This window comes from Pelodiscus sinensis, chromosome 4 (genome assembly GCF_052426305.1).
Source record: "Pelodiscus sinensis isolate ZL-2025 chromosome 4, ASM5242630v1, whole genome shotgun sequence".
In the NCBI taxonomy this organism is placed as follows: domain Eukaryota; kingdom Metazoa; phylum Chordata; order Testudines; family Trionychidae; genus Pelodiscus; species Pelodiscus sinensis.
The window spans coordinates 77757609-77781420 of NC_143055.1; the positions used below are offsets into that span (position 1 = coordinate 77757609).

The following is a 23812-nucleotide window of genomic DNA, read 5'->3' on the forward strand; positions in this document are numbered from 1 at the left end:
AAACAACCTAAGGTTGCTGGTGTACCAGTTTTATTATAAAAACATATTTTATACATATTTTTATTTAATAAAATCTTGATGAATTTCTGACCCCATTGAAGTCAGTGGGAGTTTTGCTGTTCACTGCATTTGTGCCATGATTTCTATCTCTATCAGAGGCAGCAGCCAGGGGGCTTGAGGGAGGATGAGCAATGGGGAGGCTGCCACAAAGCAGCCCCTGTCCACAAGGGGTCAGACTTCCACGCAGACAGAGGCTACTCTGCATCCCCCAGAGCAACCTCTGTTTGCAGTGAGCCTGGGCCTGCCATGGGTGGGGTGGGGTGGGGGAGGGGTGGGGGTCCAGGCTCCCCGCAGACAGAGGTTGCTCTGCATCTTATGGAGCAACCTCTGTGGAGAGCTTGAACCCCACACAGACAGGGGCTTCTGCCACCCCACACTGCTGCCTCTATATCAGAGGCAGCTGCACAGGGTGGCAGGCAGGCGGTGTGTGTGGGGAGCTGGTTTGTGGACTGGCTCCCACCTGATACAGGGGCAGTAGCATGAGGTGGCAAGGGGGCTCCTCGGGAGTGGGGCCGGGAGTGCACTGGGACTATCGATTAATCATGTAACTGATAATATTTTGTGTGGTTACACAACTATTTAATTACACTATATCTAACATCCCTAATTTAGAGCTTATTCTGGTGTTGCCACAAGTATTAAACCTCATCTGACATCTATCAAAAGAAAACCTTAAACTTGGCTAAAGTGAAATACTTATCTAATGGAAAAAATATTGAGACATTCCAGATCAAGATGACTTTTGAAAAGAATTTGGTCTGAAATCAAATCTTATAAAGAGTTTACTTTTATTGCAAAAATTCTTAACATACATGTTATGAAAACTCCTTGCTTAATTGCCCTCCTCTCCTTTGAGGAGAATCCAGAGTGTGAGAATGTGGGCTGGCAGAACATACAAGCTTTATAAAGTTTTGTGCTTGTTTTGATTCCTTATGCAACTTAGAATCAAAGGAGAATTATCATGTATCTAGTAATGATTATGACACACATCCCCAGTGTAGAATACACCCACATAGCAGTTTTGAAACTTCATTAGGTTCTGCTACTGGAGCTTTTGTCTGATCATTCTCATGGGAAGGTGATTTTCCCTTCCCTATCTGGGTCCAGTTGCCAAAACCCATTGATTTTTGTAGATCGCTGTGCATCACAGAAGGGACAGTAGATGTCCTCTGCCTCTACACTCACTCTCATCTCTCCCTAATCTCCTCTGGCTCTCTGAGAGTGTAGCTCCTTCAGGAGCAACCATGTTCCTGGGTGATTCCCCATCTGCCGCATCCCCCAGAACATCTCTCAAGAGTAATTCTACAGCAAGGAGAGAGTAGGTGCAAAATTTTAAATACTTATGGATCCATGGGATCAGAGGGTGAAATACTTGTGGATCCCATGCTGCAAAGTGCAGGCAGAGGAATGTCAGCTCTGTGACACAAGGTAGCATTCTTCTGCCTGCACTTTGTAGCATGGGATCCACAAGTATTTTATCCCGGGGATGAAGCAGCGCCGGCAGGAGCGGCATCAGGAGAGCCACGGGGCAGCGAGCAGGGCCATTCTCCCAGCCCATGCCCTGCAGCCACTGATGCCTCTCCTGCTGGTGCCGCTTTGTCCCCGGGAGCTGCAGGGTCGGATAAAGCAGTTGGATTACTGACGGTCGGATAATCTGGACTCTACTGTAACTGAAATAATGAAATTTACAATTTTTTAAATCCTATGACCATGAAATTGACCAAAATGGTCCTTGAAATTGGTTGGGGCCTAGTTACAACCATAAATACATTCACATGCTCTCTTAAAGAAATAGAAACACATGCTCCATCCTGCAGTTAAGCTGCTTCCAGGATTATCGTGATAGCTGTGCAAAGTGGGTGGAGACGAGAGGAGAAGGCTTAAGTTAGAGTGTCCCCCTGTCCCTCTACCCCACACAGTGGATTTGTTCTAGTCTGAAGCGTGGATGGTAAATGAGTCAAGGGAGAGTCTGTCTTAAGAGGCAATCCACTGTTTCTAAGATTTCAGTGCTTGTGTTTTCTCTCTCTCTCATACACACACACACACACACACACACACACTCTCTTTCTCTCTCTCCCTCACCATACCCCATCTCTATGGAGCAGAGGAGGGGTAGGATAAGAGAACAATACAGCTTTCCTTGTCTTAAAGAGACAGAGCATAGCTTCTCTCAGAAACTTACCCAGCAGCAGTCAGCACACACACTCTCTGTATCACTGTCACATGCACCAGGGCTGTGCCATACTGTCTCTGCATCACACACAGGCACACTGCTGCACACACTTTCCCGTTTCTGTGCCACCCATATTCAGTTTCACAAAGTGAGAGTGTCTCTCTTTCCCACTCACACTCTTCTTTGACCATCCCCACCTCTTCTGCCTGAGGCCCCACCCTTCTGGGTGGGTCTGGAGCCAGCTCATGACCATGTACCAAAATTCATGAAGTGGCCCCCCTGTGAAAGTCATTCTCCACCCATTCAATGGATAGGCAACTTTCTAGGTGTCTTTTTAAGTGTTTTTCTCTCTGGATGTTCAACATAAACAGGACATATTATGCTCTTCTCTAAAGGCATGCAAATTGAACTGTTGCATAGGATTGTCGGTATGTATATATTAGTATTTATAACTTTATCATCAATTTACTTTAATATTTTTAAATAATGAAATGAGTTTACCATATTCTCATGATTGTCAGATTTGTTTTAGATACCATTTCTCAAGGTGAAAATAATTGGAGGGTCACTTATAGATTTTACATGTGCAGTTGTATAAAAGTATAAGTAAAACAAACTTCAGAAAACAAATCTGCTTCAGAAAGCCATTGAGAAGCACTCCAGAATAGGTTTAACTATCCAAAATTGCTTAACTGTGTAACATTAATTCCTATCCAGAATTATATTGGGACATAAAACTTACTCCATGAAGGTTTGCTTGGTAGTAAATGAATCATGGGATAAGATAAGGCAGATTCTTGTAATTCCTGATGCTGCTTTCAGTGACCTACATTCCACTATGTGAAGAATAGCAAAGAAGTTTAATTTTGAAGTGCATCAGGTGGCTCCCAGTTGTATACCCTTCCGCTTATTTGACCATCTGTTCAAACAATCACAAGATGTTTACACTATTATTTGATATATAATATCTGAACATGAAGTCATTTGGAAAGTATTTTGTCAATGTAGATGATTGTACATACAAAGAGTTTAAATTTAAAAAAGGCCAAGCTGAATTTGTGACTAATTCTGGGGTTTGCCCTCTCGTTACACAGAATCCTTCCTCCACATCAGTGACCCCGCACTTTTGGATGTCGATCTGAATGTTAAGATCCTCTTATGTGATGTTCACATTCCTAACCATTTTACCCAATGAAAAATGTTATGCCATGTTATTCCCAAATAAACAATATTGAATTTGATGAGGAAGTCATTTATTTACTTTCAGGCTTCTGGCTGTAACAGGTGAGATGACCAAATCTTTTGATTTCTGATTAGGTTAATTTAAACTTTGCCTCTTAATAATTGTCCAGTCTCTGTAGTTGAAGATGATTTGTTTCAACAGTTCATCTTCAAATGACAATAACATTGACCATATTGTGCCAAAAATTGGGTGACTGGGATCAAAACCAGTCTAATATAAGCATAGAAAAGAGGATACTTCCTTTGAGGCAGTGGTCCCCCAACCTTTCGGGGCTGCCGGGTGCCCAGGGCCGGGGCCGCTCATGCGGCACGTGCCTGAGGCCGGCCGCCCATACCATGCATGTGCCAAGCGCTTGCGGCAGGGGCCACCCATGCGCCACATGCCTGGGGCCGGCCCTGCGCATGTGTCATGTGCCGGGGGCAGGGCTGGCCCAGATGTTTCGGCGGGCGCCATGGCGCCCGCGGGCACCACGTTGGGGACCACTGCTTTGAGGCATTGGAATCCTTCTTTTAAGGAAAAGCCTATTGATCAGAGACCAAGGACAAGTATAGGGTAGACAGTTTCGTCTGGACATAATCCTGGAGGTTTTCTTTCCTGACATAATCTTTAATTCCTGGAGACTCCAGGACAATCCTGGAAGGATGGCAGCCCTAGACAATTAGAAGTGATACCTGAGCAACAAAGGCAATGGGGGTAACACAGGGCACAGTATTTCTAAGTGTCTGGTCAAAGCTGGTCCAGTGGGATTACTCCAAATAGTTGAGCTGCTTAATGAGTAGGAGGAGAGAAGTTTGCTCAGTCCTTTCTCCTTTTCTTCCCATCCGTGCAGCCTGTCAGGGACCCATTCTTCTATCTACCATTTCTTGTCTTTTGTTAGCACCTTTAGTTAGTTTGTGGTCCGTAGATCTTTAAGGAGTTAATCTGCTTGGTATAAAATCAGGCATCATCTCCAGCCCCCAAAAAGGTATTTATTTAGATGTCATCCTCACACAAGTTTCTCATGTCTTACCAAATGTTTTACTGCATCTCTTAAGCATTATCTGTTTTTAACATTACAAAGGGTAAACCTATTACCTTTTGTCTCCAGATCTTACCTTTGGAAATAGATTCACATTATGGTAGCTCAAAAAGGAGAAAATAAATTAGATAAAAAAATCCTTTTACTCCTTTAAAAAATGTTGATAGTTGTATAATTGGTCACAATGATTTTAAAAGCGAGAGAGAATCTTAATGAAATTTTAAAAAATCATTGTCAATGGACAACCATAGCTTGCACCCCTCCTCCATCCAGGTGAATGGTATTGGGAGTAATACTTTTGGCATGCTAAATTACCCCATTTCTACTATTTCCTGTTCCTAGAACAAACATTGGTTTTGTTTCTAAGTTTTAAGAGACAGATTTAATATTTATAATAATTTTATCTTGTTCTATTAATTCTGTTTTAATATATGATATATTTACACTACAGATGTTTTTATTTTGTCACATTATGCAATGTATGAGAGATTTATTTATGTTTTTAGCATTGGCGTTATTTTCCAGGCAGTTTTGAACAATAATGCTATTTCTGTTCTGTGGATATCTAAAAATCTTTTATATATCCCAAACTGAGAGTATTTTAATTTCATAAAGGGCTAACTTATTTAATTGTCATCCTTAAAGGTGATGGTGAACACTTGTTTCTGAGTATGATCATCTTCCGTGGGGATTGTGGACCCTCAGGTGGCTATTAAGGCTGATCCTTGAACAATAAGTTATATTACAGTGAGCACAGATGTTTCTAGGTACAGCAGGAGGCCCTTGATTATGACTAGAAGCCAGACTCTCCTTCCTCATGCACCTCTTCTCCTCCTCAGTTTGTTGGAAGACTAATTCAAAATGCAGGGAGCCATTGGAATTGTAACTTCTGCAATTGATAGGCAATGTTCATAAAATCATAGAACACTAGAACTGGAAGGGACCTTGAGAGGTCATTGAGTACAGTCCCCTGCCCTTACAGCAGGACCCAGTACTGTGTAGACCATCCCTGATAGATGTCTATCTAACCTGCTCTTAAATACCTCCAGAGATGGAGATCCCACAACCTCCCTAGGCAATTTATTCAAGTGTTTAACCACCCTGACAGTTAGGAAGTTTTTCCTAATGTCCAGCCTAAACCTCCCTTGCTGCAGTTTAAGCCCATTGCTTCTTGTCCTATCCAAGAACAACAAATTTTCTCCCTCCTCCTTGTGACACCCTTTTAGATATCTGAAAATTGCTATCATGTCCCCTCTCAGTTTTCTCCTTTCCAAACTAAACAAGCCCAATTCTTTCAGCCTTCCTTCACAGGTCATGCTCTCTAGACCTTTAATCATTCTGTTGCTCTTCTCTGGACCTTCTCCAATTTCTCCACATCTTTCTTGAAATGTGGTGCCCAGAACTGGGCATAATATTCTAACTGAGGCCTAATCAGGGCAGAGTAGAATAGAAGAATGACTTCTCGTGTTTTACTCACAACACTCCCGTTGATGCATCCCAGAATCATGTTTGCTTTTTTTGCAACAGCATCACACTGTTGACTCATATTTAGCTTGTGGTCCACTATGACCCCTAGATCCTTTCTGCAGTACTCCTTCCTAGACAGTCGCTTCCCATTCTGTATGTGTGAAACGGATTGTTCCTTCCTAAGTGGAGTACTTTGCATTAGTCCTTATTTAACTTCATCCTGTTTACCTCAGACCATTTCTCTAGTTTGTTGAGATCATTTTGAATTATGTCCCTATCCTCCAAAGCAGTTGCAACTCCTCCCAGCTTGGTATCATCTGCAAACTTAATAAGTATACTCTCTATGCCAATATCTAAATCGTTGATGTTGAACAGAACCAGTCCCAAAACAGACTCCTATGGAACCCCACTTGGTAAGCTCTTCCAGCAGGATTGTGGACTGTTAATAACTACTCTCTGAGAATGGTCATGTACCCACTGTATAGTAGCTCCCATCTAAATTGTATTTGTCTAGTTTATTGATAAGAAGCTCATGCGAGACCATATCAAATGCCTTACTAAAGTCTAGGTATGCCACGTCCACCACTTCTCCCTTATCCACAAGACTCATTATCCTATCAAAGAAAGCTATCAGATTTATTTTACATTTGCTCTTTACAAATCCATGCTGGCTGTTACCTGTCACCCTATTATCTTCCAGTTGTTTGCAGATAATTCCTTAATTACTTGCTCCATTACTTTTCCTGGCACCGAAGATAAACTGACTGGGCTGTAGTTTCCTGGGTTGTTCTTATTTTCCTTTTTGTAGATGGGCAGTATATTTGCCCTTTTCCAGTCTTCTGGAATCTCTCCCATCTTCCATGAGTTTTCAAAGATGATAGCTAAAGACTCATATACGTCCTCTGCTTCCTTAAATATTCTAGGATGCATTTCATTAGGCCCTGGAGAGAGACATATAACTTTTCCAATTAATTTTTAACTTTTTTTATTTTATCTTCTAAACCTATCCCATTCCCACTTGCATTCACTATGTTACACATTCCTTCATCAAACTTCTTTGTTTCAATCTTCACCAAGAACTCATTAAGCACCTCTACCTTTTCCAAATTTCCAGTTTCTGTTTCTCCCTCCTTACTGAGAAATGGGTCTACCCTGTTGTTGGTCTTTCTCTTGCTTCTCATATATTTATAGAAAGTCTTCTTGTTTCCCTTTGTCTGTTGCTAATTTCAGATTGATTTGTGCCTTTGCCTTTCTAATCTTGCCCCTGCATACCTATATTGTTTGCTTATATTCATCCTTTATAATTTGTCCTTGTTTTCACTTGTATATGACTCCTTTCTGATTTTTAGATCATGCAAAATCTCCTGGTTAAGCCAACACAGTCTTTAACCATACTTTCTTTTCTATGCAGCGGAATAGCTTGCTTTCGGGCGATTAATAATGTCCCTTTGAAAAACTGCCTTTAAAAAACTGCCAAGTCTATTCAGTTGATTTTTCCCTCAGTCCTGCTTCCCTTGGGACCTTACATCCCAGCTCTCTGAGAGTATTTCTACACTACAGAGTTTAAGAAAAACAGCCGTTTTCCCGTAAATCTTCAGTTATGTCCACAGTTCAATCGTGTTCTTCTGATAGTAAATCAAAAGAATAGAGGGGTTTTTTTGACATTGATAATCCTCATTCTACGAGGAAGAAGCCTTTTTCCAAAAGAGCTCTTTGAGAAAAAGGTGTGTGCGGAAGGTGAAGAGGGAGCTCTTTCGAAAGAAGAGGAAAGAGGAAAAAGCACAAGTGCTCTGGTGGCCATTCCATCCATAGTAATCACAGCTGAAATTCAAGATAGCACCCATACAGTGTGGACACTATCTTTTGAAAAAGCAGATTGCTTTTTTGATGCACTTTTCAAATGTGGATGCTCCCTTTCAGAAGTTTTTCCAGTTGATCTCTTCTGGAAAAGCTTCTTCTGAAAGAAGCCCACTGTCTACATATAGCCTGAGCTTACCAAAATCTGCCTTCTAGAAATCCATTGACTCTATTTTGCTGTTCTCTCTTTTATCATTCCTTAGAATCACAAACTGTATGATTTCATGATCCTTTTCACTCAAGCTGCCTTCCATTTTCAAATTCTCAACCAGCTCCTCCCTATTTAAGATGAAATTTAGAACAGTTTCCCCCTTAGTAGCTTTTTCAACCTTCTGAAATAAAAATTTGTCTCCGGTGCAGTCCAAGAATTTATTGGATAGTCTGTGCCCTGCTGTGTTAGTTTCCCAACAGATGTCTGCATAGTTGAGGTTCCCCATCACCTCCAAATCCTGCGCTTTGGATGATTTTGTTAGTTGTTTAAAAAAGCCTCATCCACCTCTGATACCTGGGTAGGTGGTCTGTAATAGACCCCTAGCATGATATCACTCTTGTTTTTTACTCCTTTTAACCTAACTCAGAGACTCTCAACACATCTGGTTCCTATGTCCATCTCAACCTCAGTCCAAATGTGTACATTTTAATAGATAAAGCAACTCCTCCTCTCTTTTGCCCCCCCCATTCTTCCTGAGTAAGCATTACCCTTCTGTCAATATTCCAATTCTGTGTATTATCCCACCAAGTCTCTGCGATACCAACAATGTCATAGTTGTTTTTATTTATTAACACTTCAAGTTCCTCCTGCTTATTACGCATGCTTCTTGCATTTGTATATAGGCATCTAAGATACTGATTTGACCTTGCCTCCCAGTTCTGCCTTATCCCTCCTTTCTCTCGCTATTATAGCCCACACTCCCTCCCATTTGCAACCCATCTCCCAGGTCTCCATGTTCTTCACTTACCTGTGGGCTTTGGTCTCCTGCCCCTGTCGAACCTACCTTAAAGCCCTCCTCACTAAGTTAGCCAGTCTGCATTCAAATGCAGTCTTCCCCTTACTCGAAAGGTGAACCCCATCCCTGCTTAGCAGTCCTTCTTGGAATGGCATCCCATGGTCGAGGAAGCCAAAGCCCTCTCAGCGACACCATCTTTGCAGCTAGGCATTCACCTACAGGATGAATTGTGTGGGACTTGTCTCCATTTTGAGTGATCTTGGATGAGTATCTCCCAAGTGTCCACATCAATGTGGACTTTTATCAAGTCCATTTAATGCTTCCATTGTCCTCCCATGTCAGTGTCCTTCTTTCAGCTGAGGAAACAAGACCTGTTTTGGAAGGCGATGGTCTGGCATCTGAACAATGTGACCAGCCTAGCGAAGTTGCTGACAGATGATCATTGTCTCAATACTGGTGGTCTTTTATCTCCTCCAGAACACTGATGTTAGTGCACCTGTCTTCCCATTTGATCTTCAAGATATTGCGGAAGAAGCATTGGTGATACTGATCAGAGGCTTTCAAGTGATGTCTGTAGATTGTCCAGGTTTCAGACCCATACAATAGTGTTCAGAGAATGATGGCTTAATAAACAAAGTTTAGGTTTTGTTCGAATGTCATGATCTTCAAAAACCTGTGCCACAAATGAGCAAAGGCCACACTAGCACATCTAGATAATATTGGATTTCTATGTCAGTATCTGCCTGACATGAAAAACAACTTCCAAGTTAGAGAAAATGATTGACATTCTCCAGTGCCTCTTTGTTGATATTAATAGATGGTATATATGGTACCTCATTTGGAGAGGGCTGAGTAGAGCATTTTGGTCATCTTGATATGGAGGATGAGACCACGTGTAATGGGGTAGGCCCCGGTCCTGGAGTGGATTCACCTTGGCTCTGAGAACACACACCCTATTGGCCTGTCCCCCCAAAGTTCAATGCCCCTCACTCGGGAAATATGGCCCTTTGGCCTAGTTTATAGAGTTTAGTGCCCCTCACTTAGGGGAAATACGGCCCTTCGGCCTAGTCCATAAAGTCAGTCCTTTTTCCCAATCCTGGAGGCTGGACTACGGGGGAGGTGAGGTTTGGGGAGGTAGAGGGACCTGGGCTCTCCCACTCCACCAGGTCCCAGCCCTGGGCCCTATTGGCAGTGAAAGTACCCACTGCCTGGTTGACAAGGAAAATATCAAGGAAAATAGCCTGTGCAAAGAAATTCATATCCACAGTTCCAGGACATGGTCAGAAGCCACTCTGTGACTCTGGAAAAATATCTCCAGACAGGGGAGAAGACATCTTGCAAGGACCCATGCCAGAACTTTTCCTGCTACAGCAAGAGGAGAGATACCACAATAGTTTCCACATTTGGCTTTATCCCCTTTCTTAAAGGGGGTAACAATTAAGGCATCTGTCATTTCATTAGGTATCTCCTCCTTTATCCAGACTTTTAAGGATAAGTAAGCTAAGCTGCCAAAATAACTCTGGTCCACAGTATTTAAAGTTTCAGTGGGGATCCCATCTGGACTTGCTCCCTTGTTGTTCTTCATCTGCTTGATGGCATTGTATACCTTATGCAAATTGGGAGGATCTCTGAGCTCATCTCTAGAAGGTCATTGGGGGATTTACTCAAGAACTTCATCTGCAACCATGGAATTATAAGATCTTCAAAATATTCTTGCCAGTGAAAATTAATGGCTTCATTGTCCTTCAAAAATGTGGTTTCATCCTTAGAGTGAAGGGAATTCATACCATGATAAGCTGGCCGATAAACAGGCTTAATGACACAAAAGAAACCACATGTATTATGAGTGTCCACAAAATGTTGGAGTTCTTGAGTTTCCACAATCTACCATTTGTTCTTGAGTTCTCTAATTTTATATTGGACTTCTGCTTTTACCTTATAACACTTATATAATTGTCATCCTTAAAGATAAGGCATGGTTAGCCTTCCTCTCAGCTTTCTTTATCTACAAGAAGTGTACAAGAAGTGCAGTGAAGAATTTTCTGAAATGAATCTACCCTCAGAGACACTCCCAAGGTACAAGCTCCCCCTCTCATTCCTTCTTTCTGCCTTGCTCTCCTCCTCCCTATATCTGTACTTAATTTATTTAATTTCTACTTCATGGGGGAATTATTGAATTTTATTTTATTTTAAATATTTTTACCCTGCCCCTCTATTTGAAATATTTGAGACGGCTTACAATTTTTTTAAAAACACAATACAAATATATATAAAAAATTAAAATAGACCCTAGAAGGACTAAAACCTGCTAAAAGCATCTTGAGAGAAGGAACACACATATACAGACTCAAACACCAATAAAAGCATGCATAAAAAAAGTGGCTTTAGCCTGACGCCGAAGCAATGCTAATGTTGGCACCATGCAAATATCTCAAGGAAGAGAATTCCATAGCCTGGGAGCAAAAGCTGAGAAGGCCCTGTTTGGTGTAGATGTTAATCTTATCGCCACAAGTGGGGGAACACTAAGCAGAGCCTCCCCAGCTGACTTGATTCCCCGGGCAGGTCCATGTGGGAAAAGACGGTCCTTCAGATACCCTGGACCCAACCCATCTAGGGCTTTAAAGTTCATAACCAAGACCTTAAACTGTAACCGGAAATATACTGGAAACCAGTGCTGCTGCTGGAGCAGTGGCATAATGTGCTCCGTATAACCAGTATTTGTTAAAACTCGATGAGCCGCATTCTGGACCAGTTGAAGTTTCCGAAGGCTCAGGGAATCATGGCACTTCTTTTAAAATATTGACTATAATTAGATATGACAGAATTCAGTTTTTATTTTATTTGTGTATGTTTGAATGATATTAAGTTGCATAAGTTTGAAGGCTAGTTCTTTCGAGAATGTTTGGCATCCTATTATTTTCTATAATGGACAGTCTACTTTGATATATATTTAGATTAGGTGATTAGTGTCTGATGTCACATGAAAGGAAACTGTTGCTAGCCTCTTTCTCAGAGTGGAATAGTTTTGTTACTATCAAAGGTGCACTAGTAAGCTAAATTTAATGGGCCTGATCTTGAATGATGTTAAATGCCTTTGTCCCTGAAGATGGTCCGCCCTGGAAACTACCATATCTAATCACCGGCAGATTTCTCAGCTCCGAAATGAAGCACAGACATGAATGTCAAATTTAAGACTATATTGTAAAGTACAACAGGTAACAGGTAAATTAAAATCATGGATTACAAACACTGAACAAATAAAACAACCCCCCCAATTACTGATATAGTAGAAGATAGAATAGGTAAATGAAACAGTCTGTCAGAGGTTCTGGTGGTTTTGAAGCTCAGGACCTTCTGCCCTTTAGCTGCTGTTAGCTTTAGGGGAGGAACACTGAGGTGTCCTGAACTCTGGTATGTTAGCGACGGTATGGCGGAGCAGTTCAGTTCTTTGCTTAGTCCCTGCTTTCGTAACTGACTAGTATAATTTTCATGGATCACAAGCAGAGCAGTTCCTGGTGCTGTAGAGGGCCTTCGCCACAGCAAGCAAAATGGAGAACAAGGCTCTGTGGTGTCATGACCCGATGGTGTGGGAAGCAGGTAGTTGGGGTTCACAATGCTGAGCAATTGCCACAGCTGTGGACTGGAGCACCCTGTTGGCAGCAGTGGTGAATTGTGGTGACAGGTCTGGTCTGTCACTGGACTGGTCCCGGCCTTTGTCACAGTCTCCAGAAAATGGAATGACTCTCCTCCAGGGTGGAACAGGAAACTGCCGACCCGATCTCCTCACAAATCCAGATTATATAGAACCCAAGGCGGGAAAACACGGAAGGTCCAGAATGCAAAAGGCAACACGTAACCAGTGCAAAACTTTGGGGCCTTGTGCAGATCCAGTGCCGTGTGCAGGTTGATGGTGCCGTGAGCATAGCTACGTGCTGTCTGCAAAGGTGGTGTTTTGGCGGCAAAGTCACTTGGGTTCCATTTTGAATTGTTCCTTCATGTACAGACTCCATTTTGATTTTACAATGTCCATACAGCTAACAGTTTGTGTTATTTCCTAATAATAACCAGTGAAAATGAGATCACCACATTTTCATTGACCCCTTAGGCTTTATTATTTCAGTTTTCTCTATGCAGCATTGTTTGATCTTACTCATTTTGTGCTACCACTGATCTACAGCTATGTCCGTGCTGTTATGAAACCACCAATGTGTTTTCCTTTTTCTTACATTTTTTCACCCACTCCCACAAATGAACATGTGTTGTCAACTACTTTGTCTGTTGTTTCCCTCTGACTAAAACAGTAGAAGGCCTCTGCTGCTTCAGTCCTGCTGTTCCTTAAAATGGTTGTTAGAGGTTCATTGAATCTTACCACCCACATGGTCCAAAGCTGTTCTTATTTTTAATTGAAAAGCAGATGGAGCATAATAGAGAATTAATGTAAATAACTTGGAAGTTATGCAGATGGTAACTGTGAACTCAACTAAATTGGATCAGTTCCTTTTCAATCCTGACTTCGATTGATTTATCCTTAAAATAATTAGGACATGATGTGTCCTCCCTGTGAAGCGACTTTAATACTTTTGGCTCAAATTAGATACGAAAGGTAGTAAGTATTTTTATCCATATTCCTGTGACATTGTTCTTCACACCCAGTTTGTTCAAAAGATGTTTCAAAAATGAATTGACATGAACAGCCAATTATTCTTCCTGGAGGATGCTATTTTTTTCAGAGTATGGCTGGCATGCATTTGTGTACAATGAAAGAAAAAATACTATACTATATATAAAGACAAATCGCAAGCTTTATTCTCCAGTGATAGGAATTTACTTGTCTTTGTAAGTTACATAAAATATTACTCTCGAAAGAGAATTTCTGTGCAAGAGCAAATATTTAAAATGGAGCAAGTAATGTGCAAGAGAAGTTGATGCATTCACAGAACAAGGCTGTATGCTAAAGCAAATATGTTTTTACATTGTGAAGAGATTATGATCTTATGGAAATGGAGGTGACAAAACTTCCCTTGACTAAATTACCCCATAGGTTTTCTTTTGACACTTTTTGGTGAATTTCCCATCATCTTTGAGCTGATACTTTTTGCTCCTAACTTGTAGCATTCTTTAAAAGATAATCTTGAGTATATAAAGGAAGGAAGGGTATCTTAATTTTCTTGGGATGTACGCATTTATTGTAAAACTTTATATTAATGGTAGTATTCTGCACATTTTAAAGCGAACATGAACCTGTGAATATGGTATCAAAAATGTGGTTCTTGATATAGTGACATGAATTCCACAGCAGCAAGCTTGAGATACAGATGAAATTGTAAGCCATTACATACTTGGAAAATAGAACTCTCATAATAATCTCAGGTAATGTCATTTTATTACTGTTGGCTGCAGTGTTGTGTGGAAAGCTCAGCTTATACCTTAATGAAGAAGTGCTCTGTGACTCAGCCAACAAAAAGCAGATGAAGAGTCTAAATTAGGACATTCCTCACACTTTTTATTATTATGGGTTGTGCTATTTTAGTACTACACAAGACTGACAGTCATCTTCAAATTGCATGGGGGTGCTGTAAAACCACAGTTTTCTTTATCAGTTTTATGTGAGTAGCAATTGAGCTTGTAAGAGAATTTACTGTTCTTGTACCACAAATTAAAAGACTTTGGTCCTTCAGACTTTAAATTATATTCAATTACAGATTAATTCCTTTGACATTCTAACGCTATTACTGTACTCTCTTCGCTCTAGAATGCATTCATTTGAGCTATCAACCATTAGCTGTGGATCTAAAAGAAGGATTACAATAACATTGTAATTTTCTTCACTATAAACCAAAGGGTAAACATTTTACTGTAAAATGCATAATTGAAAATATGTATTAGCATTTTAAAATTAAAATAAAATATAATAGGATAAATAGTAAATTGTAAAATATTTTTTTCTCTAGAAACAAACAGTATGGCATGATATAAAACCACATGAACAAATTAGTTAATATAATTATTAGTATCATTACATTAGGGATGGCATACTTATTGCTTATGTGTGTAATTTTTGTCACCCTAAAGAGGCTAATTCAGAGGCTGGAAATGTTACTATTTTTATAGTTACAGACTAACATGGCTACTGAGACTACTATAGATAATAAAACTTTCTTTTTCTGAGGTGTTGGGGGACTGTTTTTGTATTCAATAAAATTAAAAACCTGTCCAGTTTTGTCAGCATCTGTTTGCAGTTACAGAGTTGTTAGATGCCTAACTATTGGATATGAACTCATGTATATTTCAGACCTAGAGGAATAAGATTTGCCTACATATTATAATAGTGTGTGTTTGTGTCTGTACATAACCACTCTCTAGTGAAATGATTTTTTTCTTCCCATGATTCATTATAGTAATTAGTTCTCAAATTGAAGTAAGTAATCTTTGCAGCAGGGTCTGATTGATTTGTGCATTAAAGGGCAAAGATCATTGGTGACTTTCATTTCTTCAAATTTTGTCTCTTCATAAGCCAAGCATTTTAGTTTCCAGTATTTTATGATGAGAATTTGAGGCAATGACCCTCCTACAAGGTGGGTTTGCCATTAGTGAAAGATAGTATCTATATCCATCTCTAAGAGCCTTGCTTCGCCCATTTAGTAACTTTCTAAAACTATGGCTGAGATTCTTTCCTGTGTTTTGGGCAGCTCTTTAACCAGCTTAATCAATCATAGGAGGAAACCACCAGTTTAGGGATGATCTCTCTGTAGGAGAGGAATCAATATATCTGCTCGAACACAATCCTTTTTATATGATAGGCATAACCAGTTTTTGTTTTGTTTTGTATTTGTTTTTTAAAATTTCAGTGACCCCTGGTTGCTGTAATGGCCTATAGGGGGGCATTGCCAACTTGTGCAGTTCAAGAAGTCCTTTTGTCGGTTTTCATTTTTGCCAGGGGATTGTTCTGGCGCATAGCTTGCTTGGGATCAAAAGAGCACCTGCTGCAGATGTCTCATCTCCTGAGTTTCTGTGTTTTCCTCTGAAACACCTGAGGATCTCGGTCTGAGCCTTTTACTTAGAAGCCAAAAAATAAATATGTATTTTCTTTTGTGGTCTACTATCTTGTTTTTTATAAATCTTTCTGGGCCTAGTAATCCTGGCCAGCCTCCTCCACTTCGCCCCCCCCCCCAAAAAAAAAATCCCATACCAACCTACCAAGCAAACCCTTTGATTGTGCAGAAAACAAACGGTTGTGGAAAAATAATAAAGCCTTAACTATATATGGTTTTGTGTGTGTCTCTACTATAGGAGTACAAGATCCCCAGCATGAGAAGATTATTACTGTGTCTACTAATGGAAGTATTCACAGTCCCAAGTTCCCACACACTTACCCACGCAACACTGTACTGGTATGGAGATTAGTAGCAGTAGAAGAGAATGTGTGGATACAGCTTACTTTTGATGAAAGATTTGGGCTTGAAGACCCAGAAGATGACATATGCAAGTAAGTTACTTAGCTGATATACAATTTGAAAATGGGGTGGTGACAACTATATGGGCACTGATCATGTTTGCCAAAACACAGCACTTATATAAAATGTACCTTAGTAATATGTTGTCTTCAAATTGGTCAGAAAATTATATACATTTACAGTAAAAAGCTTCATTTGACATAAGCCATAGAATTATTCTAATATTTAAACATTCAAACTCTTAGACTCTCAAAAAGCATACAGGCAGCTTTAGGAATCCAGAATGACATCCCTAACCTTAACCAAAAAAATGGGTAGTCATATCTCGGTGGAATACCACTTGTGTTTAGTAGTGCAGAGCAACACTGCACAGTTTAGTGTGGGAGTTAAAGAAGAGAGTACATACAGTTTGTTCTGCAGAGGAAATTTGGGGGTAGGCATATTCCCTGAGATGAAATTCCAGTTAAGGAATTAGAGTGTATCTCACCTATTCTAATAAAAGTACCATACAATCTTATAATATCTACAAAGGATCTCATTTCTGTATGAAAAATGGCATGTGAGGATACAGTGCCCCTTGACAAGGTTAAGATCAGAGGGGAATATCAGGTTATCTAGTCTGATGTGCTGCACATCGCAGGCCACAAAGCCTCATCCACTCATCCTGGCTGAGTTATTGAGGTAGTTTTTAAATCATCCTTTAAAGACTTCATGTTACAAAGAATTGACCGTTTATGCTAGTGTAGACTGCAAGTGATCATTGCCCCCATGCTACCTTCTTTCCCATGAGCCGTGCCAATTGGACCTGGGGAAAATTCATTTCCTGCCTCAAATATGGCAATCTGTTAGGCCCAAAGCATGTGGGCAAGGTCCATCAGCCAAACACTTGGGAATGAATTATTTTCAGTAACTCAGGGTACGTCTAAACTACATGGCTCCGTCGACGGAGCCATGTAGATTTGTTGTTTTGGCAAAGGCAAATGAAGCCGCGATTTAAATGATCGCGGCTTCATTTAAATTTACATGGCTGCTGCACTGAGCCGACAAACAGCTGATCAGCTGTTTGTCCGCTCAGCGCGCTAGTCTGGACGCTCCCCTGCCGACATCAAAGCCCTTTGTCGGCAGCCCCGGTAAACCTCATCCCAGGAGGAATAACGGGGCTGCCGACAAAGGGCTTTGATGTCAGCAGGGGAGCGTCCAGACTAGCGCGCTAAGCGGACAAACAGCTGATGAGCTGTTTGTCGGCTCAGTGCGGCAGCCATGTAAATTTAAATGAAGCCGCGATCATTTAAATCGCGGCTTCATTTGCCTTTGCCTATGTGTCTAATCTACATGCCTCTGACGACAGACACATGTAGTCTAGACACAGCCTCAGAGTCCTCTCCATTTAGTGTCCCATCTCCAGCTGTTGGGTTGTTTTTGCTGTTGGCAGTTGCTGATGGGCCACTTGCTATTGTAGGCAGTCCCATCATACATACCGTTCACTCCATAAATGTATCAAGCTAAGTCTTGAAGTCGGGTCATTATTTTGTCTCCAATAGTCTCCTTAGAAGGCTGTTCCAAAATGTCATTACTCTACCTCATTTCATTTCTAGCCTAAATTTGTTGATGTCCAGTTTATATCCATTTATTCCTGTGTTCACATTGGTGCTTTGTTTAAAGAACTCCCAGGAATTTATCCCTGATGTATTTATAGAGAGCAATCATGTCCCCCTTCCACCTCCTTTTGGTTAGGCCAAACAAGTCAAGACATTGCATTAGTTTCATCATGATTCAGTGAGTAGAGCTTCACCTACGTTACTTTCTACAGGAACAATGTCTTACTGAGTATGTTTACTAGCTTGAATTCTGGTGCAGGCTTGTCCATAAGGAGACTTGGGCTGCATCTACACTGGCATGATTTTGCGCAAATACTTTTAACGGAAAAGTTTTTCTGTTAAAAGTATTTGTGCAAGATAGCATCTACATTGGTATGTGCTTTTGCGCAAAAGATGTGCTTTTGCGCAAAAGCATCCGTGCCAGTGTAGAGGCTCTCTTGCGCAAGAAACTCCGATGGCCATTTTAGCCATCTGGCTTTCTTGCGCAAGAAATTAACGTTGCCTGTCTACACTGGCCTCTTGCGCAAGAATACTTGCGCAAGGGTGCTTATCCGTGAGTGGGAGTGTCAGAGTATTTGTGCAAGAAGCACTGATTTTGTACATTACAAAGTCAGTGTTCTTGCGCAAATACTCACGGCCAGTGTAGACAGGCGTCAAGATTTTGCACAAAAGCGGCCGCTTTTGTGCAAAATCTTGCCAATGTAGACACAGCCTTAGTGTGTAGCAAGCTGGGTAGTAAATTACAGTGCACTAGCAGCCTGTCATGCACTCAGTCTGCATATGTACTCTAGTATCACATGCTGAAAGTTCTGTAGTATACTTTGACTGTAGGTTTGTCAGAGGAGACTGTGAAAATTTTAGTGTGTGGTGGCAGAGTCCACAGCCATTTAGCATGCAACAGGCTTGTGCACTGTAGATTTACACCCCAGCTTGCTGTATACTTAATTGCCAGATAGACAACGCACCTAACTCGTAAGATCGACAAGATCATAATGCAAGGGGATTTGGTGGCAAAAAAGGGGCATATATAAATAAAGATATTTCAGCAAGGTTATTACACCTGAGAACAATATTGAATATGTCATTGCATTACATGGTCATAAGGATATATTTACCAAAAAGCTTCTTCTTACTGTGAGTTGTTTACTCTGTGTACTTACTTAATGTGGAGCTTTCTTTTACCTCTCTCTTGGTTTTGTGACTTTCTATTTGTCATCTTTACCATTATTTTTGTTACAAAATTTAAATTTAAAATGAGGATATTTTTGCACTCAACTTTCTTTCGTTCCGTTTGCTTGTTTTTTTTCTCCTTTCCATAACTAATATACACATTTATCCTTTTCTTTTGAAGGGAGTAATCTTTCTTCTTATTGCAGCTGTATTAGACATTTTATGTACCATAATCTGTTTGCTGACAAGTTAAAGAAAATCCAAGTAAGGTGCTTCATTTGTCCACTTGCAAAGAAAAACGTAAGATAAGTTGAAATGTTCTTTTAATTATTTAACTTGACAGCTACTGAGCACAATTTTTCTGGGAGTACACTTATTCTAAGTAAACCTTTGATGCAAACCTATATTAGTGGCAAATTTTAAAAATACCCAAAGCAATAGATTCATCTGCAAAAAATATTTAAAAGCATTTCATGCTCCATCACTCCCCAGAAGCAGTCTGCCAGCACCCAGGAGCCTGACAGGGGCTGGAGAAGGCAGGTGCCTTCCTGGTCCAGGGTGGAGACCATGGACCTTATTCAGGTTTGGGGGGGATGCCCCCAATGTCCATGATCTCTGCACTGAACAGAGGAATGTGGCTGTCTATGGCAGGATAGCTGCCAGCCTGGCCACTAAAGGCCACATACGAACCCAGGAGCAGGTTAGCATGAAAGTAAGGTTGGTCCGGCAAGACCCCCCAATCCTGAGCTTCTCCTCCCCCTTCTTCTCCTTGCTTCCCTCTTCCAGCTCCCTCCTCCCAGGTTTCCCTCTCCCCTCTCCCACCCTCTCTCTATCCCTCTCCCACCTCCTTTTCTCAGTCTCCCCAGAGACTCATCCTCCCCCCTCCCCAGTTTTGTTCAATAAACCCAGTTTCTATTTTTGAACATACGTGTCTTTTATTTGACATCAGGAAAAGGGACTACAGAGGGGTAAGTGGAAGGACATGAGGGAGGAATGGGGTATGAGCCCCTGACGGGGAGGACCGGGGAGGCTCTGAGGGCTCCTCGGGGTGGACGCTCTCGCTTAGGGTCTCCTGGATCCTGACAGCCCCCCGATGGACCCCCCCGGATGGCAGCCTGCAGCAAGTGCAGCTGGGCTGATGGCAACGACACCACGAGATGCACGGGCATGCCCAGGGGCAGCTCTGGTTCCATGTGGCTGAGTGCTGTGGTGTCCCAAGTTCGGGCATTCAGGGCACTCCAAGACAGGACTGCTTTGCTGTCCCTCATCTAGGTAAACAAGCAAGTGGGGAACTCTGAGAACTGTCTGTCTGGGGTGGGGGTAGGGTCCCTTTAAGCATGGAGTTCAGCTAGCCTCAGGTAGGAGCCCCACACACTCAAGTCCTAACCTGATGCCCTGCCAGCACTGGTTCCGGCCAGCCTTAACTTCGGTTCAGGGTCCACTATTAGTGTGGACACGCTATTTCAAAATAGCAAAACATTATTTCGAAATAGTTTTTGTGTATAGATGCGTTATTTAGAATTAGCTTAATTCAAATTAGCTATTTCGAATTAAGTTAATTCGAAATAGTGCTGTAGTGTAGACATACCCTAAATGATTAATTTCTAAACAAAACCAAAGTGAGCCACCAGTATTCTCACCTAATTGCCATTATGAATTATCTGCATGTGCTTCAGCTACATTAAATGTGCCCGGTGTAGCTGTATTGAATGGTGGTATAGTAAATTAGAGCAACTTGGAGGAGCTCTGATTATGTTAGGAGTTCTGGGTCTGAGTGTCTTATCCCACTCTGTTATCAAGGGAAAAAAGTATATTTATACCTTGACATTAGAGTCTGCATCAATTCAATTCAGATTGTGTCAATAGCCGAGTGTTGGAGCCTTTTTTGCCATAGGTACTCTCAGTCTGTGGATTTAATAATGAACTGGGGAAAGTGTAGGTTTAAGTGGTTTCCTGAACACAAGTGGACAGAAATTGTAAAAGGGTACAAACTGATTGTTAAATTTTACAAATTTGGTATTCTGTTAGTGGAATTGGCTCAGTGCTTGATCATAGGGTGATTGCAGGAAGCATTTGTCCATTACAGGGAAAAGACAGAATGGGAATGGACATGTTACACTGGTCTATAATTTTTTAGAAGTCATCTGCTTCAGAGATAAAATGTGCTATTTATTATGTATTTTGATGTGCTGAATTCAAATATGACAATTAAAACAACTGATTGGCTACTGTTTCCAAGATATTTTAGTTTTTACATTTTATGTCTATGTATATTGTGTAGATAGAGTTGTAATCATAAATTGTAAACCTAGGTCTTTTCATGTTTTTATGGTTGCTTTGCATGATAATATTTCACCTGTCCTGTTACACTTTAAAAATCAGCAAAAGGGTTATATAAATAAAATTTATTATGAAACAAAAGGCAAAAAACTATTATGTACATAGTTTAGTCCTATTCAGTGTCTACTCGGCGCTTCTTGGCTTGTCTCTTGTATTCATTAAATGGAGCATCTCTTGTCACTGTCCAGCAATAGTCTGCAAGCATTGATGGGCTCCATTTGCCCTGATAGCATTTCTCCATTGTTGCAATGTCCTGGTGAAATCGCTTGCCGTGCTTGTCGCTCACTGTTCCGCAGTTCGGTGGAAAAACATCTAGATGAGAGTGCAAAAAATGTATCTTTAATGACATGTTGCAACCAAGGCTTTTGTATGCCTTGAGGAGGTTTTCCACCAACAACCTGTAGTTGTCTGCCTTGTTGTTTCCGAGAAAATTTATTGCCACTAACTGGAAGGCTTTCCATGCCGTCTTTTCCTTGCCACGCAGTGCATGGTCAAATGCATCATCTCGAAGAAGTTCATGAAACTGAGGACCAACAAAGACACCTTCCTTAATCTTAGCTTCACTTAACCTTGGAAATTTTTCACGGAGGTACTTGAAAGCTGCTTGTGTTTTGTCCGTGGCCTTCACAAAGTTCTTTATCAGACCCAGCTTGATGTGTAAGGGTGGTAATAAAATCTTCCTTGAGTCAACAAGTGGTGGATGCTGAACACTTTTCCTCCCAGGCTCCAATGACTGTTGGAGTGGCCAATCTATCTTGATGTAGTGGGAATCTCTTGCACAACTATCCCATTCACAGAGAAAACAGCAGTACTTTGTGTATCTAGTCTGCAGACCAAGCAAGAGAGCAACAACCTTCAAATTGCCACAAAGCAGCCACTGATGTTGGTTATAGTTTATGCACCTCAAAAGTTGTTTCATGTTGTCATAGGTTTCCTTCATATGGACTGCATGACCAACTGGAATTGATGGCAAAACATTGCCATTATGAAGCAAAACATCCATGACTTCTAGGAATAACATGATGCAATTCATATCATGTATGACGCAATACCAGCTTCAGATTGCATCATTCATTGTTTTGCTTAAAAAGCAAGTACTGTCCAAACCCAGTCATAGATTTATTCATAGATCCAGTCAAGATGTATTTTAGTCATTTCTGGTTTAAATTGAGATCCCTTCCCTTTATAACTCACTTATCCTCCGCCATTTGCAAGTCAAGGGTCATATATACGGACCCAATAGCATATCTTGAAAACTAGAGCCAATCAACAATTTTAAGCATCATTTTCGTTCTCAGTGACCCAGAATTAGTAAGGTTTGACTACATTTATTTCAGAAGCATTTTGGCTGTAGAGCAGTGTTATGGGCATGCAGGTGCACTGCTCAAAGAGGGAGGAGTTAAGATCATGTTGGTGTTTATCTTAATTCTGTATTTCCTCAAAAACAATAATAGTCCTGTGGCACCTTAGAGACTGAAAAAAATATAAAGAATCATGAGCTTTCTTGGGTAAAACCCACTTCATCAGATGAGTTGGAGTGGAAATCAGATAAACCAATTATATATCAGCAGTAGTACCTGGTAATTGTAGGAGCTCTGTTAATGAGGCTAATTAACTGTGTTCGATGTGTTCCATTTGTAGCTTTTGATGTAAAAATGCAGATTTAAAAAGCAAGAGAAATTGGCTTTGTAATGCGCCAACCAGTTAATGTCTATTCAAGCCCAGAATAACACTATCAAATTTGTAGATGAATTCCAGATCAGCAGTCTTTCTCTGTAATTGGGGGATAATATTCCTTTGTAGAAGAATAGCTACTTTTCAATCCATGATTGATTAACTAGACAGGTTAAAATGTTCCACTACAGGTTTATGTGCCTTACCATTTCTGATGTCTGATTTCTGTTCACTTATCCTTTGTTGTAGAGTTTGCTCGGTTTGTTGCAGGGGTAGTTTTTTGAGTAAGAGTACCTGAGGTGTGATGTATGGCTGCTGGAAAGGATTTGCTTCAGGTTGCCGGATTTTCTATAGGCTAGGATTGGTCTATCTCCCAAGGCCTGTGAGAGTGAGGGATCGTTTCTCAGCTCCTAGAACACTAGTCTCTGCCCTTTCACCTTATCTAACTCAGTACCTCCAGGCATCTTTGTTACCTTTCATGCAGCCTCCCTGGCTCTCACTTTACCCCGCAGTCCTACCTCTGCTGCCTCTTGTCTTTTCTTGATCCCAGTATGTGTCCTAGTAACTTTTGACAGCTGGTTCACATGGAACTTGTTTGATCTTCTACACAGAATTAGTATATTCTGTGATACACTTCTGGTTTGAATTCAGCAGTGGCAAAATGTTAAGACTTGCAGACCTTTAGGGCTTATGGATGTTGGACTGATAGAGAAGATCTTTTCATGTGAAAGATAATTAAAGGTGTGGACCAAAAGTTAAGTTACAAGAAGGGAGCTGAAACCACATGGCAGATAACACAAGCAGTCTATCA

At 40.9% G+C, this 23812-nt stretch overlaps 1 protein-coding gene across 4 annotated transcripts in view; it reads left to right on the forward strand.

The window, feature by feature from the left end:
* PDGFC (platelet derived growth factor C) overlaps window positions 1–23812 on the forward strand; it is a 199064-nt gene that overhangs the window by 103221 nt on the left and 72031 nt on the right. For all 4 annotated transcript variants that reach the window (XM_075930117.2, XM_075930118.2, XM_075930119.2 and 1 more), the window contains one exon: window positions 16056–16251. In XM_075930117.2, coding sequence (XP_075786232.1) covers window positions 16056–16251 — 196 coding nt within the window. The remainder of the gene's footprint in view (window positions 1–16055; window positions 16252–23812) is intronic.